Raw genomic sequence first — 19,246 nt, forward strand, 5'->3', positions numbered from 1 at the left:
TTCACTGGGTTTTAATCTCTTTAATTCAGAGTTGTATTTTGCTCTCTCCTGCACATCTCAGTGAGGACAGAGCACTCAGAGCTCCCAGAAGTTTCACCAGTCAGGTCTCAGAGGCTTTTGACTTTATGGCCCTGGAGAAATATTTCATTCACAAAGGAAGGAAAAAAAAAAAAAAATAGAGCACATTTGAGTATTTTCATGTATTGGACTTTGATTCTTTGGTTGCTCATAGAAACCAGATCTTCCAGGATTGATTTTTATTATCTCCAGACACGATTTGCCTTGGAATCAATACAACAATGTAAAATGTCATTGCAAATAGAGGACATTGATCTGAAATTGCATTTATTAACTCCCACTGATAAAAGCCAAAATGGAATTGGTAAATATGCTGGTATTCAAAAAAAAAAGAAAAAGAAAATGAGTCCCAAATGCTTGAGTTAGAGTTCATCTACAAGAAAAACACATCTTAAAATCTTCTACAGGAAATTATTTATGCAAATAAGGAAAAATATATCTGCATCTTTAACACTGTAACTCTAATCTGAGAGAATTAGGTAATTAGCTGGTTAATCAAACTGGAAATTGCTGTTTATCTGCCCAGGTCCTCGTAAGGAATATCAGCAGTCAGGAGAATTTCCAACAGACCTTCCCTACTCAGGCAAAGAGGGAATGGGAAAGAGACACACGCTGCAGAGCTCAGAGCAGGCTGAAGTTAGGACTTCATGATCTTGGGAGTCTTTTACAACCTTAATTATTCCATGATTCTGTAGGATCTTGTACAACATTCCCATTTGCTCCCCAGCAGCAGGGAAGTGCAAACTGGAATGAAGGCAAGGCTGGAAGAAGAAAGGAAGGAATAAGCCTTTGGAACATTTCCTTTAGAAGCAGGACAGTCTGAAAGCACTGCTCATCTGGAGGCTGCGGAGGGCAGTTGTGATTTTTTCAGGGTTTTCATGCTGGATAAATATGTCAAAACCTGAGTATTCCCTTCTGTTCCTTCTCCTTCGACCTCCTCCTGTGTGCTGGGATAGATGTCTAAATAAGCATTTAGGTATTAGCTGCAGCCAGCCTTGGAAATGCTGACATTATCCCTTCCCTTTTTAATCTGCCTCTGAATGCTCAATTGCACCGATTCGAGGCCAGCAACAGGAGCTGCATCCCCTGAGCATTTCCAGGTTGGATTTTTGTTCCAGTCAGGCTCTGTGTGTCCCTCCAGCAGCAGGGCTGGCAGCACAGATCTGCTGTTGAGGGTTTGGATATCCTCACCTGCAAGGTGCTGCTGAATCCATCCCTGGAGAGGCTCCCACAGCCCCCAGGGCTGAGCCAACCTGGGAACGGGATTGGTATAGGTACACAGTGTAATATTGGCTTTTTGAAATTATCCAGATGAGTGCTACATGTATAATGTTAAAATGGCTTTGCTGTGATAGTCAGTACAGCACATTTGAAGTGTCTGCTCGGTTGGGATAACTGCAGTGAACAGATGATGGGGACCCTGCTGCTATCAACACTCAGCACCCCTGGAAAGACCCAGCCAAGGCCCAAATTAAAAGGTGATAAGAAGAGAATTCAAGCCACAAGCCAAGACACACAAATGCTCTAAACAGGTGGAGCCAAGGAGTGGCCATGCTAAACGTGCTGGAAAATGTAAAGTAGTTAATGGAAAAGTTTGAATGAGCATCAAGTCTATGAATATGCATCAGGTGATGCACTAGCAATGGAATATAAAGGGTGTTTCCAAAACACCAGGGGTGCTCTTGGCAGAGAACCAGGTTCCTGGCTGTTTTAACCCTTTGCCTTATTGTCTTTGCCTTCTACTGACTTTTTTATTAAACCTTCTAAAATTTACCAGGAAAGTCGTTTTTCCCAGGATGCTGAGTCCACCTCGTCATCTGTGTGTGTCAGCCTCTGCTGAGGTTTGTGCCACAGGCAGAGCTGCTCACCCTAAACAAATCCTGCTCCCGAGGGACACCCGATCCATCGGGTGATTCCCTGGCACATCGGGCTCCTTGTGACCCCCAGACCCTGCCCTCGGCCCTGCAGCCTGGCTGGGGCAACTGGAAATACATCCCGAAATGCATCCCAGCATCCCAAAATGCATCCCAGCATCCCAAAATGCATCCCAGCATCCCAAAATGCACCCCCGAAGAGTCGGGAGATGCATCACGGCTGATGATGGGCAGCTGAAAGAGGAGGGAAGGGAAGCAATTCCAGCCTTCCCACGGATGGGAGGTGCTGCTCGGCTCCCTCTCTTCTAATGAAGAAAGGAAACTTTGTTAAAATCTCTTGCAGGACAAACCAAATCCATTCCCTGAGCCAGAAGAACGCCGAGTTCTCGGCGCCGCGCTGCAGCGGTGAAGCCGAGGGCGGTGAGGCAGGAAAATGGGGATTTCGGGCAGGAAAATGGGGATTTCGGGCAGGAAAATGGGGATTTCGGGCAGGAAAATGGGGATTTCGGGCAGGATGAAGGAGCGGGGACGAGCTGGGGGGACCAGCAGGAGGCTGGCTGGGGGATGGACACCCAGAGGCTTCGCTCCGGCCGGGGACCATCCCCAGGAGCTCTCGGGCTGCTCAGAGCCTCTGGCTCAGCTCCAGCAGGACTGGAAAAACCATGGAAAACCGGGAAGTGCCGCCTCTGTCACACCGAGAGCGTCCTCCCGAGAGCGCTGGCGTGGAAGGAAGGCAGGGAAGGAGCTCTGCTGTTCCCGAGCCTTCAGTGACACCTACAGACGTGCCTGCACATCCAGCTGCGCTCCCAGGGATGCAGGATCCTATCCCAAAGATGCAGGATCCCATCCCAGGGATGCAGGATCCCATCCCAGGGATGCAGGATCCAATCCCAGGGATGCAGGATCCAATCCCAGGGATGCAGGATCCCACCCCAGGGATGCAGGATCCAATCCCAGGGATGCAGGATCCCATCTCAAGGATGCAGGATCCCACCCCAGGGATGCAGGATCCCATCCCAGGGATGCAGGATCCCATCTCAAGGATGCAGGATCCCATCCCAAAGATGCAGGATCCCACCCCAGGGATGCAGGATCCAATCCCAGCAGCAACAGGCACGGCTGGGCATCAGCAGGAATTCCCCATGGAAAGCTCTGTGCTGCCCAGGGCAGGGGTGGAGCCCCGGGGGATTTAACAGAGGTCTGGATGTGGCAGCTGGGACGTGGGACACTGGTGGCCTTGGCAGGGGTGAGGAGTGGTTGGTGACCTTAAAAGATCTTTTCCAAGTTAAATAATTCCATGATTCCATGAAACCTGCAGGCATTTGTGGGAGCACCGAGCACTCACAGTTCCTACAGCACCTGCAGCAAACACCCATTTCTTGATATCTTTTATAGAAATCCTAGAATTCTATTATATTTAATATTCTCTATGTTTATATAAACCTATAACCTATAGGTTGTATAAACCTATAATATTCTAACTATATTCTAGAATATAAATATTCCATAAAGAATATTTTGTATATATATATATCTAATTATGTATCTAATATATTCTACAATATAATTGTATGGAATTCTATAGTATTCTATAGAATTCTGTAGAATAGAAATTACATACCAGATTTCTATATTCTAGAATCTATTCTATTTTCTAAAATTCTATAAAATTATATATATACTGTTCTATATACTTATAGTCTTTATATTATTCATTCTTTTTGTGTTTATAAACACCTGAGAAATATGTAATGTATTAATTCATTAACTGACTAATTAAGTGTCATAACAGTTGTTCTAAGAGTTCCTCTGTTTGGTCACAAGTGAACAAAATAACAGACAAATGAAATTTGTCCAAGATAATACAGCCAAGCCCCAGAGGATTTGATCTGAAATCTCTACAGACAGGAACAAAATCCTTCTCCCCACCTCCTGTAGAGTTTTGATAAGGTTGAAAATCCAGGAACAGTTTTGCATTCCCTGAGCAGTTCTGCCCAGTCCCTATCTGTGTGGCTGTATCTTCATTAATTTAGCAGGGAATTAAGCAGGTGGGAAATAGGCTCAGGAAGAAGTAGTTAAGATTTTGGTGTCATGTACCAGAGATTGAGTAATGTTGGTATTATTTTAGCATGACAGCTGTGCAGAGTAGATTTTTGGAATAAGCAAAAATATCTATCTCTGTATGATTTTCAGACTTTTGCTCTCATTGTTAAGCAATATTTTTTCTCTTTTTCATTTCCTCTGAGGCCCTGTTGAAAAAATTGCTGCATTTTTGTCAACAGAAATGGAAGAGAAATGTTAACTTTAGAGGCAGAGGGAATTCACAGGCACAGACGAGGAGCTGGAGTCTGCATAATGTGTCGTGGCTCATCTTTCTGTGCCACACTCTGCTCACACTGAGGTGAAAAATAGACAATTAAACCAGTGGTAAAGGAGCTGTGGAGCTCCAGCTGTGACAGGGATTAGTCCTGAATGAGGGTGGAGCTGCTGCCTGTGTTTGACACAGAACCTGCTCCGTGTCTGGGGTTTCCCTTTGGAAATGTCCTGGTTTGGAGCCTCCTTCTGCCTCAGCCCCCTGCAATGGCCCTGCCCACACCCCAGCAGGGCTTTGGGCTCTGTGCAGTGCAAGGTTCTGTTGGCATCACTCATCTTTTATATTTATTCTTTGTGGGGGCCCTCCCTGCACAAGGGAAGGATTTGAGATGTGAAATCATCCATCAGAGAGCGTGGCCAGCTCCCAGTAAACAGCATAACAATAATCTCAGCCTGATCTTTGCCTTTCCAGGTATGGCCACATTAAAAACTCCTGGTTTTAATACATCCTTTTTATTCTGGTTTTGGAGGTTTTATATTTAATTTGGGAACAACAGAACAGATTTTTGATAACCACGGTGAGCGATGCATGGGTGTGGAAGAACGCTTGAAGTGAGAAGATTCAAATGAGAGAATCTCTGATAAAAAGATTTAATTGAGCCTTTCAGATCTTTTCCAGCCTTTTCTTTCCTCCTTCATCAGGATGGTGACTGGAAAAGGATTCTGGGGAGTTTATGAAGTGTTTTAATCCAATAACTAGAGAAAAGATAAACCCAAAGATGGAATAATTCACTTGTTGATTTAAGGACTTTCCTGAGTGATCAGTGCTTAGGATCTCTCTCAGCCCAGTCTCTGCTCCTCAGGAGAACAAGAATAATCTTTTTTTTTTTTCTTTTTCCCCATTTCTTTGTTGTTTGTAGATCCAACCCGGGTCATGGTGTCCCCTTTCAGCATGGATGTCACAGTTGGAGAAAGCATCGTCCTGCCTTGCCAGGTGTCCCACGACCACTCCCTGGACATCGTGTTCACCTGGTCCTTCAACGGGCACCTGATCGACTTTGAGAAAGATGGGGATCACTTTGAAAGGGTGGGAGGGGTAAGTATTAAATCTGACAAGGTGGGAATGTAGAAAAGGCTGCTAACAGGAGGAACTGGAAGAAGGCAGCAAGAAAAAGGAGGAAAGAAATGGACAATTTTCAGCAGAGGTAGAAAACTGGGAAGGGTTTTGAATGTTGCTCTGAGGGAGGTTTTAGAGAGCAACAGGTCTTGGGCATAGTGACAGTTCATGTTTATATTTGTCAGGAGTGAAATTTAATGCTGAAAGGAAAAGCAGATACCATTTCCAAGCCTTTCTCTTATCCCTTAAAAAAAATCATTTAAAGATGAACTCCCAGATTGCTGCCCAGAGCTCGCAGCAGCAGCCATGGCTTTACAGGGTGACTGCTCCTGTTTTGGCCCACAAAGCTAAAATTACAAACTTTATTCATATTCCTCAGTCCAAAGGCCAGAACCATGAGATTACCCTGAGATTTCCAATCTATTGAATGCTTTGTGTCTGGAGAGAAATTGAGAGAGGTTCTCAGCATCCAATACATGCAGAAATCTAATTAGTTCTATTCACCAGTTAATCAGACATGCACTTGGCGTTTGGAAAACAAATTACTGCTGGTGTGTGATGCAAGATTTCCTCACAGAGTGCTGTTCTCGTGATCTTTAGCACAAAAATGCTGGGCAATCAAAATGCTGGCTGGCACACAAAGATGTGAAACTACTGCTGATACCTCCAGATTTGGGCTGGGCTTCCCTTGCAGGAGAGATGGAGACACAGCCTGGGCCCCTGGATGTCAGAGAGGGTAAAAATCCGATATCCAGAGAGAAAAAGGAGGAATCAGAGTGAACCTGTCCTACACTGTCACTTTGTTTTAATGGGGAAAGTACTTGACAGCCCCCAGCCCTGCTCCCTGGAGGAGCCAGAATTTTAGGGATGCTCCCTCTCTTACTTTCCAGGCAGACTCCCATCATTTTAACAAGCCATGGCTTGCTTGGTGATGCTCTCATCAGCCAGCATAAAGTAAATCCATTAGTCATGGTGTCCTTCATGTGATAATGATGTTTAGGGCTCATTAAAAAGTAATTGTAACCACTTTTCCCTACTTTATCAGCAGGATTCAGCTGGCGATTTGATGATCAGGAGCATCCAGCTGAAGCATGCAGGGAAATACGTCTGCATGGTGCAAACAAGTGTGGACAAGCTCTCAGCTGCTGCAGACCTGATTGTAAGAGGTATTTGAATTTTGCTGCTGTTGTTGGTGTTGTCATAGAATTTATTTTATTTGATTTCCTGCCTTCTGCAATACCTGGGCTCAGAGACAGCCCCACACCTTGTAATCAATCTGAGGGAAAAGCTCTGAGTGCACACTGGGGTTCACAGCACCCACCAGAGCATGTCAGGTGTTTCAGATGCTCCCAGAACAGAGCCAGCCCACACATCCCTGCTACTTGTTCACATCCTGAATGCCAGCCCTGCACCCACTGAGCTCATTTGTGCCATGGACTGAGCAGCAGGAGCAGCATCCAGCTATTGGCAGCAATTCTGCCAAACAGTGTTATTCTTCTTCAGAATAAACATGATTTATTCTTATTAAACTCCACTGATATATCGAGATCTCTTCATTACCATGCACAGGTGATGTGTAAGTTTGACTTTAACAGAGCTGTAATTAATTACCCTGAGTCTGTGTCCTTATGACAAATATGATTTATATTTCCCTGCTTGTTCACTTTGGGGAAGGAAAATTTGGGTGCTGCTCTGTTCTTGCTACCCTTGGTTCTCATAAACAAGAGGAATATTCAGTTCTCATTAAATGAGATAACCCTTGATGATAAGAAAAGTCCTGATCTTGTCACTCCCTAAAAACACCAGGGGTGTTAGAACACTGGCATAGGGTGCCCCAGGGTGCTCAGGGTGCCCAGGGCAGCTGTGGCTGCCCCTGGAGGAGTCCAAGGCCAGGCTGGACAGGGCTGGAGCACCTGGAACAGTGGGAGGTGTCCCTGCCATGGCAGGGGTGGGACAGGATGGGATTTAAGGTCCCTTCCAGCACAAACCCTTCTGTGATGTCCGAGGTGGGAGCAGACTGAACCTCGGGCATCGCTCCGGCAGCAAAGGCCGTGGGATGGAGCAGAGAGGTCTCTCCCTGCCTGGGGCTCCCTGCAGAGCCTCAGTGGTTAAAAACACCCAGCAGGGAGACAGAACATCCTGATCTCTGCCACCACACTGCTCCCAGCCCCAGGCAGGCAGGGAGAGCTGCAGCTGCCCCAGCTGCTGTGCAGGGACCCGTCCCCTCTCTCCCCCTCGAGTCACTGGGGTTCTGCTGCGGTCCCACAGGTCCCCCGGGGCCCCCCGAGGCTGTGACCATCGATGAGGTGACAGACACCACGGCCCAGCTGTCCTGGAGGCCGGGGGCAGACAACCACAGCCCCATCACCATGTACGTGGTGCAGGCACGCACGCCCTTCTCGGTGGGCTGGCAGGCAGTGAGCACAGGTAAGGTCCTCACCTGGCACAGGGAGCTCCAGGGATGGCAAACCCACCCCTCAGTGCCATGTGGAGATGGAAATGACACTGTTTCTTGGTGTAGAATTTTTATTTCTTTTATTTGTTTATTATTTTATTTTTCTGTTATTTTATTTTATTTTTTATTTTATTATTTATTTTATTCATTATTTTATTTATTTATTATTTTATTTATTTATTATTTTATTTATCATTATTTTGTTTATTTTTAAAATTATTTATTCATTTATTTATTTTATTTTTCTATTATTCTAATTTTTTATTTATTTTTTATTATTATTTTATTCATCATTATTTTATTTTTTTATTAAATTGATTATTATTCTTTTGTTTATTTATTATTTATTATTTATTATCTTATTCTTTTATTAATATTTCATTTTTCTTATTTTATTATTTAATTTATTAATTATTATTTTTATTATTTATAATTTTTTTTGTTGTTGTTGTTATTTCATTATTATTATTTATTTAGTTTATATTTATAGGAATATCAGAAGATACTGTGTTGGAATCTGGCTAGCCAATAATCTCTTGAAATTCACTTTACTGGTTGGTAATGGTTAGGGCACATGTTCAGCAAACTTTTCTCTTTTTTAGATAGTTTACATTTTTTCTGCACAGATTCTCACAGGATAGACTTCTTATTTTTAAAGATATAAATTGTTTCTTTCATAAGAACAGCTTGTTATGTAAACTGATTTTCATCTCTATAACTTTTTCTTAAGGGAATAAGTAGATTTTCACTGTTACAGTGAGTTCCAGTCTTATGAAAGCTGACAGGTTTCTCACAAGACCTTATCAGGCTAGCTTTCAGCTCAGCCTAAGTAATAAATAAAATAAAAAAATAAAATAATATAATAAATAATAAAATAAATAATAAAAATTTAAATAATTTAAAAAATAATAAAAAAAATAAAGCCTGGTTTTACAAGGCCTTTCTTTTAGAAGGTTTTTACCTACCTGTAACACCTCAGCCCCCACACCGAGCTGCTTGGACCAGACCCTGATGTGAAATGCAATTTCCCTGGCTGCAGAGCACTGCTCTTATTAACTGGTTTCAGGTTTGGCAACCCAAAGATTTAGGGTGCAGCCAGTGCCATTACTCACCCATTTTTCTCATGAATGTTTAAGGGAAAACAGAATGAATTCCTATCTCTTGTTGCTGTGCTGGAGATATACAACAGTAATTGTGGCCTATAAAGACATCCCTCAGGGACAGCCCGTGTCATCCAGCCCATCTTTAAGGAGAATTATTTTCCTGATAGAGGGGAAAAATCCCATGGTGTAATTGCTCATTCCGTCAGAGGTTAATTTTGTTCCAGCAACCATTAAACAGAGACAACAGTGTGTTTCAAAAAGAGAAAAATAAACGCCCTCCAAACCTGGTGTCTTGACACTTTGTTTCCAAACTCTGGCAATTTTGGAGAAACTCTTTAATGGCAGGAATTTCTGGGCTAAAAGCACGGGGGTTTAGTGCACAGGGGGTTAATGCTGCCTCTTTCACTTCTTTGCACTTGGCAAAACATTAGAAAAATCAGAGAAAGTTTACCAACCCTTCTTGGTACTTACATTAAGCCCTCACCTTTAAAGAAATGAGATTTCCCTGTGCCTTTTCGCCAGCAGTATTTTAACATGCCAGTGGGTTTCCTTGCACCCCCAGTCCCAGAGATCATCGACGGCAGGACGTTCACGGCCACGGTGGTGGGGCTGAACCCGTGGGTGGAGTACGAGTTCAGAGTGGTGGCTGCCAACCTGATCGGGATCGGGGAGCCCAGCAGGCCCTCCGAGAAGAGAAGAACCGAGGAAGCTCGTAAGTAGTGCTGGGCAGAGGAGCTGAGGGGGAAATCCTTGGGGGATAAATGCCAAAAGATCCCTCAGCTGTGGGCAGGTGGCTCCTCTGTTCTGTTGGAGCCCATGGAGGAAACGAATGTGAAACGGGAAAATAAATAAAAGATCTTTTTCAATGTTTAAACTAAACAATTAGAGACTGAATACACAAGTTAATTGACATACTTTTAATATACTATTATTGACATACTTTTAATGTGCTGTTTGCCATGGCAAATTAGTCATTTTAACAGTTGCTGGCACCAGCAGGGGAAGGCCAGCAGTGTCCTGCTGCTCTGTTCCATCTCCATGTGGATTTTGGGTTTCAAAGCTGTCACATCCATCTTCTGCATTTATTTTTTTTGCAGTCCCTGAGGTGACCCCAGCTAATGTCAGTGGAGGTGGAGGCAGCAAGTCTGAGCTGGTCATTACCTGGGAGGTGAGTCTCACTCCAGCCTTCTGTGGATTTCGAAGGGTTGGCAGTCAAAAAGCCCAGATTGTGTGCTAAAAACAGCCCAGCTGAGCAGATGGAGCTAAAGGATGGGCCCAGCCCCAGGGAAGTGGGGAGCAGGGGCCATGGGGAGCAGGATCTGCCACCAGCTCAGCTCCCCTTGACTCCCAGCACACCCACACGACAAAATGTGGGTGCCCAAGGGATAAACCAAGCTTGGAACATCCTGAGCTGGTGGAGAATCGCAGTGCTGGCTCCCAGCTTCCTCCCTCCTCCTGCCTGGGATATGAGGCAGCAAACAGATCAGAGCCAGCACAGGGCAGGCTGGCTTTCATTGCTGCTGATGGCAGCCAGCGAGAGGAGATGCAGAGATGGGAAATGTTTAATATTCCTTAAGGCAGACGGGGTTAGAACTTTAGTCATTTGTCTGCTCATATTTTTGTGTTGTGATGCAATGCAGCTGGCATATTTCTCCTAATAATGAACTCCACCAGACGTGCTAACACTTCCATTTAGCACTATTTCTGACCAAGCTGGCAGAATGAATCGCCAGAGTTATTCTTGAGGTTATTAAAAACCTATAAATGGGTTTTTGTCCTCACCACACAGCTCAATGTGCTAAATTTCCTCCTCTGTTGGACTAATTAGTTACGCCGTGTCTCCTAAAGATACTGCAATATGTTTCAAAAACACACATGGCCAGAACATCAGCCATTGGTTCGAGATGTAATTTGCACAAAATATCATTTGCATTTTGATAAAGAGTGGTTTTACTCTTTTAAATGTCCAGAGGCCTTTTCTTTATGTGAGCCCTACAGCACAGAGCAGGATGCAGTCACCAGTAGTAACCCAGGCTGAAGCTCCATGGACATCTCAGGGATTAAGGTGACCCATAATTATGGATTATTTTAATACTGGAACCTTTGGGTTTAGTGCAGCTTTTTAGGGGGCTGCAAGCCTCAGAGTAGGAAGTGTCAGTGTGTAGGGTGTGTTCTTTGTTCACGTGTGATCCCAAAGGCCTGAGAGCGGCAGCACGTGTGTTGGGAAAGCAGGAACAGAACAAACCTCAGGCTCTTCACCAAGCCTGAAATTACATCAGAAATGCAGGCCCCATCTGGTCAGGGAGGGAGGGGAAATAAGCTTCAGGAGAAGTGTCTTCTGGAGGTGCTGCTTCGTGTTTCAGTGTGGAAGCGTGTTTCTGCCATGGAGCAGAAAGGCTCTGGTGCAGGCAGGATGGGATGAATTCTTGTTGGATGTGACACAGGACCTCCTGCACCTCCGTCCAGTGCTGTGTTCACAGAATCATCACAGAATCAATTAACTAGGTTGGAAAAGATCTCTGAGATCATCAAGTCCAGGCTGTGAAGGCAGAGGACCGAGAGGAATGCCGGGGGCGCGGCGGGGCGCTCGGCGTGCGCTGAAGCCGCTGTTTGTCCCTGCCCACAGACGGTGCCCGAGGAGCTGCAGAACGGGGGTGGCTTTGGCTACGTGGTGGCTTTCCGGCCCCTGGGCACGGTCAGCTGGATGCAGACGGTGGTGGCCTCGCCGGATGCCGCCCGCTACGTGTTCCGCAACGAGAGCCTGCCGCCCTTCTCGCCCTACGAGGTCAAAGTGGGCGTCTACAACAACAAGGGGGAAGGCTCCTTCAGCCCCGTCACCGTCGTCTACTCGGCAGAGGAAGGTAGAGATGAGCCCTCCCCACCTCCTCTCCCTCCTCCCTTTCAGGCTCTGAAGGGCTTTGGTCTCCACCTTGACGCATCCTTTGATACCTCAGCCCCACTCTGGTTTATAATAAATGGCGAACCGTGATTAATTCTTCTCATAGCCATTAAAATAACGTTAATCGTAATGAAATCTTTTGATATTAATGGAAAAGTAATATGTAATCTGGGAAGAATTCCGTGGAGATTTAGCATGAATTAATGTCCACTGATTAGAAAATGTTCTTACTTGTCCTAATTACAGTACATGGTATCCTGGGCTGAGTTTAGTAATGACAGCTTATTATTTCTGAGGGAGAGGCCCGGCACAGCCTGACAGGCCATCGGTTTGAAACGTGGACATTTGTTTGCTTCCTTCCTTGTGCAATGAGGAAAATAATTCCCCTGGTGTTTGGGACTAATTGAACATAGAATTGAAAAGTCTTACTTCTGCTTTTAACTGCCCAGAGCCGACCAGAGCCCCCACCACTGTTTTGGCCAGAAGTGTTTCTGCCTCAGACGTGGAAGTTTCTTGGGCTCCCCCGTGGGAGAACCAGCACAAAGGAAGAATACAGGGATATGAGGTATGGGAAACAGCGCAGGATCCTTCCTTGAGGGGACACAGAGATGTCCTCGTGCTGCTCCTCCTGCCATGGGTGTGTTCCTAAAGTGGATTTGCTTCTCTCTGCCTCTTTAGTGCACAGACATCTTATGGTTAAAATTCCACCTTTCTCTCACAAGGTTAAAAATTCCACCTTTCTCTCACAAGGTTAAAAATTCCACCCTTCTCTCACAAGGTTAGAAATTCCACCCTTCTCTCACAAGGTTAGAAATTCCACCCTTCCCTCACAAGGTTAGAAATTCCACCCTTCTCTCACAAGGTTAGAAATTCCACCCTTCCCTCACAAGGTTAGAAATTCCACCTTTCTGTGTGGGGTCTGCTGGAAGCGGAGCCCTCCCTGGAGGTGCTGCCATGGCCAGGCTTGGGGAGGGGAGCCAGGCTGGTGCCCAGCAGGGCCAGGGATGGTGGCAGGGAGCAGGAGGTGTCCCTGGGAGCAGATCTGGGTTGGTGACAGGAAGGAATGGGTGCTGCCAGCCCCTCTGGGGTGGGCAGTGCCACAGCCCTGCTCTGCCCCCCAGGTGCGCTGCTGGCGGCACGACGAGAAGGAGGAGAACGCCAAAAGGATCCGGACGGTTGGGAACCAAACCTCCACAAAAGTCAGCAACCTGAGGGGCAATGCCCTCTACCACCTGGCAGTCAGGGCCTACAACACGGCCGGCACCGGCCCCTCCAGCGCCGCCGTCAACGTCACCACCAAAAAGCCACGTGAGTCTTGGCACGGATGCCCCAGCAGGGTCCAGCCACTGCTCCCCTCTCCCATTTCCCAGCTCTCTTGAGTCTGAAGGAGCTGTCAGATTTCTCCTTGCCAGGTTTTTGTGGAGATTTACCAGGCTCAGCCTTTCTATTTAATTTTTTTTTTTTTTCGTGAGGTTCTTCCCAGTGTTAAGTAAGCAGAGCATGCAAAACCAAAATCACAGCTGTGCAGGCAAATTAAATATTTATCTCAGTGTTCAAGAGGGCTTTTTTCCTCTGGTCTCAGGCATGTTGAGCAAGTGACTGAATCCTTTTCTTCATTTAAAGCCCCGTGTCGTGTCACACCTCCCGTGACCTTGAGGACACAGATGAGTGGAGCAGCTCGTTAGCTTTGCAGAGGGACAGGGCTCTGGGCAGGCTCAGCTGTGCTGGTGGAAGCCCCACTGGCACTGGAAGGGATCCAGCTGGGAATTGATTCTCCTCAGCAACGTACTGCTGTCTGTTTTTTGGTGTAGCACCGAGTCAGCCCCCCGGGAACATCGTGTGGAATTCATCCGACTCCAAGATCATCCTGAACTGGGACCAGGTGAAAGCCTTGGACAACGAGTCAGAAGTGAGAGGCTACAAAGTGAGTATTTCCATGTTTTCCCAGGTCAGATCTGGGGCACTCCTCCAAAACCACAGCCATGCCTGTCCATGTGAGCACACTTTTCCTGCAGCTCCCACCTGCAGGACTTCGCTCCTGCCTTCCCTGGAAACTTCCCAAAGGCTGTAGTTGGCTCCTTAACTGCAGACAAATAAAATGCTTTTTAATAGCTCCCATTCCCTGCAGAAAGGCAAGCCAAGAGGAAAAGAAAGAGAATCCTCATTAGAAGCAGTTTTAATAGGAAATAATTTAACTAGAGAGAAACCTTGGGAAGAATTCAGCTCCATCACCTTCCTCAAGGGTTTCATTTTGCCAAAAAGATGTTGCCCTGGGGTTGGAACTGTGCAAACATTTTCCACCAGAGCCTGAGCCAGTGAAGGACCTGGCCATGCTCCATGTTTTATTCCCAGTCTGGAATGCCAGCAGCTTGGCGAGCCTGTGCCAGCTCCCTTCAATTCCTGCACCAACCTTAAGGTGTCTTTGGTGCTCTGTGTGGGCTCAGCAAAAATAAGTAATTCCTCAGGGTTTTTAGTCCAAACCTCTAATGAACCTCAGCAATATGGAGCAGCTTTTCACTACATACTTTAGGTTTGAAATGCAAATTAAGAGGGAGAGAGAGAGACTCATCACCCTGGAAAAGCATCTAGAGGGTTTCTAAAACATTCTCCTTTAACTGACTGTAAGGATAGCCCAGCCACATGGATTTATTTCCTGAATCACAGGAAAACAGTGCCTATTTTTCTTCTTTTTGCCTAGAAATCCTGTATTTTATGTCACAATTTATGATATAAATTAGTGCAACTCCCACAGCGCAGAAGGTCATTCACAAAAGTCATTTATTCTGGGAAACCATTGATGGCACTGCATCAAATATCCCAACTCAGTTTCCAGAAGGAGCATAATAAGGAGTTTCTGACCTCTGTAAAGAAGTTTTTACTTTTATAGGGGTTTCTTTTAGCTTGACCAAGGTAAAGGTTTCTCTGAGGGGCTCCACTGGGTACCGGTGCCGTGTTGGGTGCTGCTGATCAGCCTCATCCTCCTGCCAGTGTCACCCCCCTGCCCGGGCACTGCCACCTCTGTGCTGGTGTCCCCAGCAAATCCCACATGTCCCCTGTGTGACCAGACCATGCCTGGGGCAGCAAAAGAGCAGCAGCACCTCTGCACACCCTGAGGTGACAGCTCTGAGGACAGCTCTGCCCTTTCTGCCTCCTGTTCTGTCTCCCTCGGCCGCAGGTTTTGTACAGGTGGAACAGGCAGAGCAGCACTTCTGTCATAGAAACAAATAAAACCTCAGTGGAGCTGTCCCTGCCCTTTGATGAGGATTACATCATCGAGATCAAACCCTTCAGCGACGGCGGTGACGGCAGCAGCAGCGAGCAAATCCGAATCCCAAAGATATCCAGTAAGGATGGGGGGGTTTGGGCTCTGTGCCACGGGGTCCCAGCAGCAGATATTCCAGTCCCCGCTTCTGATTTCATCCCAAAAGCAAGATTCAGCCATAAGAAGCGCCATCCTAAGTAGTTCTATTTGTATTTAAGGTTTCCAGACACTTTCCCCTCTCAGTTCCATGCACTGAATTTATTGTTTCGCTGCCATTCACTGTAGCCAAATACAGGATGCAGAGGCTTCTGAATCTGTAAGGGCTACTGTACAGCCACATCCCACAGTGTGCTGGATGCATAAATATTTATTTAGGGAAATGAGGTGGTGTAGAAGAACAAACACAAAGAGTATTTTATTACACAACATGGCTTTTGCAAAATCTCCATGTCCCATCTTCCATTAATAATGTCCCAGTTTATAAGCTGCATTAAATCAGGAGCCTCTGCAATGCAGGAATATGGCATTAAAATGAGAGTGATGTAAAAAAGCCCTGGGTGAGAGCAGAGTTCTCCCCACTGTGGCTGTGTAAACCACGCAGAGGAATTTAATCAGCAGCACAGGAGGGGCGAGGGGAGCTGGAACACTCCAGCCCCCATTTGGCTCCAGGCCGTGGGTGACGGAGCAGGTACACGGCTCCTCCGGGATGGGGGTCACCAGGAACAGCTGGGAGATGCTGCAATTGTCAAAAAATACCGAATAATGACAAGCAGGCAGCGTGTGAAATGATAGAACCGTGAGAGGAGGAGCCTCAACACAAGGGGGACAGGAATTGAAACCAACAATTCAGCTGGACACAGTGAAGAGGAGGAGGGGGCTGTGCGTGGGGACTGTGCCTTATCTGAGGAATGAGAATTCAAGCTTTGGAGGGGGTGGGTTAAGGAAGAGTTTAGGGATTGCTCTCTGCTCACCTCTGGCTCCTTTTCCCCCCCTCTCCCCTCTCAGATGCCTACGCCAGAGGCTCGGGCTCGTCGACCTCCAGCGCCTGCACCCTGTCAGCCCTCAGCACAATCATGATCTCCCTCACAGCCCGCTCCAGTTTATGACAACAATGACATCGAGGACTTCTTCTTTATAATATAAGCAACATTTAGCTAGTTGTTTTGGAGACACCCAGTACTAAGTAATATTGTGGTTTGAGTACATCTTACTACTGGAAAAAAAAAAAAATGTTTATGCTTCTTTAGGAATGGCATTATACAGTACTTCCTCAAAGCAAATATAGCTTTGTCTGAAGTTTCCTTGGAAACTCTGCAATGCACTGAAAACATCTGTAATACGATGTTACCAAAGCAGTTTACATATGTCCTTATATGCATATTTTTTATTATATATTTAGTGTTTTATAGAATTTTTTAAAGTTAACATATGATGTAGATATTAATTTTTTTCCTCTGCTATAAAATGCTACGGACGACATTATCACGGAAATATTGTTTGGGATTTTTTCCTTTACGGCGGAGAGTTCCAAGTTGTTCTTGGCAAATTGGCTGGAGTTGACTGTACAGAACTGATCCAGACCCAGATTGTAACAGGCTGAGTTTCACTGGCAGCTCCTGAGCTGAGCTTCTAACACACGTTTTATCCAGAGCTCTGAGCAGGACAAACTCAAAACGCCCACAAGAGCAGGATTTTGGAAATCCCCACCTGGTTTTTGGTTGGTTGTGGACTACAGGACACGTAGCCAATATTCCAGCACCGTGCAGCGAGGAGGGGCTGTGAAATTTGTTTTGTCTTGATCATAATTAGCATTAAATTGGGTGGGAAAACGAGGATCCTGCAATGCTGTGACCTCTGCCTGCGGTGACACAACGGGGCGTTGGGGGCACGCCCGGCTCGACCCTTTGGAGATCTAATTCCAAGGAAATTCCTCTTGTTTGGGGATTAATTCCAAGGAGATCAGAACACGGCCACTCTGAGACAGAAAGCTGCTCTGGGCTCGTTCTTTGGGACACAACTCCTCATCCTTGGTAACGCCACTCTCCAGACAACGCTTGGGAATCGAACGCTGCCCCGGCTCCAGGCGATCCGTGGAAAAGTGGGAATCTCCCGGAGATCCCTGCTGGAAGTTTGCCTTTCCTTACAAACTCTTCCCAGATTCCTGGAGGCAGAACAGAGTCACACCAGAAAACTACACTATCCACACTGGAATAATTCTTCTCAAGAGAAGGACTGTTTGTTACTACGGGGAATTTTGTAAGTTCAGACGGGATAACGCTGGAAAAGGCAACGGAATTTTCTATACAATTTTCAACTTTCAATGCGCTGCAGTGGTATTTTATTTTATTTATTTTTCTCCTGATAGCTTGAATTTGCCTGTAACTTGTCTTTTTTGCTTACAAAATAATACAGTTAACTTTTAAATCTTCTAAATATATTTATTCAGTAACTCATAATCAGGATTCCACTTGTGTAAAAGTCAGGGGTGTTGACCAGAGAAATATTGTCAGTATTTCAAGCTGTGTTCCTTTCTTAGTTTGATATGGTTACTTCTATGTAAAAAAAAAAAAAATAAAATAAGAAAACCTTAAAAAAAATAAAAAAATCCACAAAACCAAGAAAAATGAAATAATAATAATAAAAAAAGCTTCTGTAGTTTTCTCCCCGGTGTAAATGATATTTATCAGTGATCTAGCAGATGTAATCTTTTTTTAAAGGTATTGGTAATAAATATTCTGTCATTTGTAAAGATACATGTCTTCCAGGAGCCTTCTTCCTCCACTTTTTGTTGTGCCCAGTGAGAAATTTCCCCTCAGAGCCTGCTGAGACTGTCACTGATGTGAAGATACAAGAGTTGGTTTAAATCAAAACTTGAAGGGAGAAAAAAAAATCTATTTATACACCTCTGGTTTAATTCTGCTCCCAAAAGTGACCAAAAATGTGAGCAGGTGAATTTTGGGATTGTTTTGTAGAGCTGTGAGCTATCCAAGCTGATGGGGACGGTGCTGTTGGAGCATCTCTGACCCTGTGGCTGGAGCAAAACCCTTCCAGGCACTGCCTCTGCTTATCCTGGGGATTCCTGAGGATTTGGGGAGCACGGCTTGAAAAAACTAAATCCACCCAAGGCACATTTCTAATCCTTGCAGGGGCAGGAGTTGGATGGTGCTCGCTGCATTCCAAGGAGAAACGCCGCACTTCGCAATCAATGGAGCAGAAAAATAAACCGGCCCCGTAGCACAATTCCATTTTTAAAAGGAAAAGTAAAATTGCCATTTCCAGAGGCAGGTGAGGAGCAGCTCCTGGGGATGCTCTCCTGGAGGCAGCAGGGAAGAGCTGGGCTGGAGGAATGAGGGGTTGGGAGCTGGTTTGAAGGGGAAAAATGAGGAATGAATAATTCTGTGCGGTGGGAGTTAGGGGCTGGAGATCTGGTGTGGTGGTGCCAAAACCTGACACAGCCCTGGGTGTGGCCTGGGATCCTGGACAAATTCCTTTTCCCTTGTGCTGCCTGGGATGAAGATTTTCCTCCAGGGATCGTGACCATGAGGAGGAGCTCGGCCAGGAAAGGTCCTCATCCTGCACCCTCCAGGATGTGAGATCCCACCACACCCCTGCCACTGCAGGTGAGTGGGCTGCAGCTGCAGCTTGGCTGGGGAAATGCAGCTACTCCTGCTTTACACCAGCTTGGATTTATTTACTAGCACCAGCAGAAGTGTGGCTGCTGGCTCTCCAAACCATCCAGCCCTGCCTGTCCCCATGAGGAATCATCCTGGAAATAACAAGGTCCTGACATGTAAAATATATTTAAATAGATTGCACTCACCTCTTCAACAGCTTGCCATTAATGGGAATGGGGTTATACGTAGAAAACTTATTTATTGGGCCACTGGAAGGCATGACATAAAACACATTCCAGTAAGTGAATTCTCTTTAGTCTTATTTTGAGGATTTTACTAATGAAATTCTGATTTTAGAGTGTTAAAGCTGGGCCACTCAAATCCATTAAAAGCAGGAGAGACATTGGAGGCACAAGCATTATATTAATGAGCAAATTAATTTTGATGGAGCAATGCTACTTCACCCAGATGAGAACTGGCTCATTTATTATAATTATTTTTAGTCTGTAGTACCTGGGAACTCCATTTCTT

The 19,246-nt window shown here is 45.7% G+C and overlaps 1 protein-coding gene across 2 annotated transcripts in view; it reads left to right on the top strand.

Annotated features, from left to right (window-relative positions):
• LOC102105551 (contactin-4) overlaps positions 1-17,854 on the top strand; it is a 267,243-nt gene extending 249,389 nt beyond the window's left edge. For both annotated transcript variants that reach the window (XM_088061668.1, XM_088061669.1), the window contains 11 exons: positions 5,186-5,361; positions 6,428-6,548; positions 7,651-7,809; positions 9,503-9,652; positions 10,038-10,108; positions 11,567-11,801; positions 12,289-12,404; positions 12,961-13,147; positions 13,651-13,763; positions 15,015-15,183; positions 16,107-17,854. In XM_088061668.1, coding sequence (XP_087917794.1) covers positions 5,186-5,361; positions 6,428-6,548; positions 7,651-7,809; positions 9,503-9,652; positions 10,038-10,108; positions 11,567-11,801; positions 12,289-12,404; positions 12,961-13,147; positions 13,651-13,763; positions 15,015-15,183; positions 16,107-16,207 — 1,598 coding nt within the window. In that variant the 3' untranslated portion in view covers positions 16,208-17,854. The remainder of the gene's footprint in view (positions 1-5,185; positions 5,362-6,427; positions 6,549-7,650; positions 7,810-9,502; positions 9,653-10,037; positions 10,109-11,566; positions 11,802-12,288; positions 12,405-12,960; positions 13,148-13,650; positions 13,764-15,014; positions 15,184-16,106) is intronic.
• Positions 17,855-19,246: the final 1,392 nt, after the last annotated feature.

The sequence above is a fragment of the Pseudopodoces humilis genome, chromosome 13, assembly GCF_049639895.1.
Source record: "Pseudopodoces humilis isolate 2021_Gansu_Grassland_sample_001 chromosome 13, ASM4963989v1, whole genome shotgun sequence".
NCBI classification, from domain to species: domain Eukaryota; kingdom Metazoa; phylum Chordata; class Aves; order Passeriformes; family Paridae; genus Pseudopodoces; species Pseudopodoces humilis.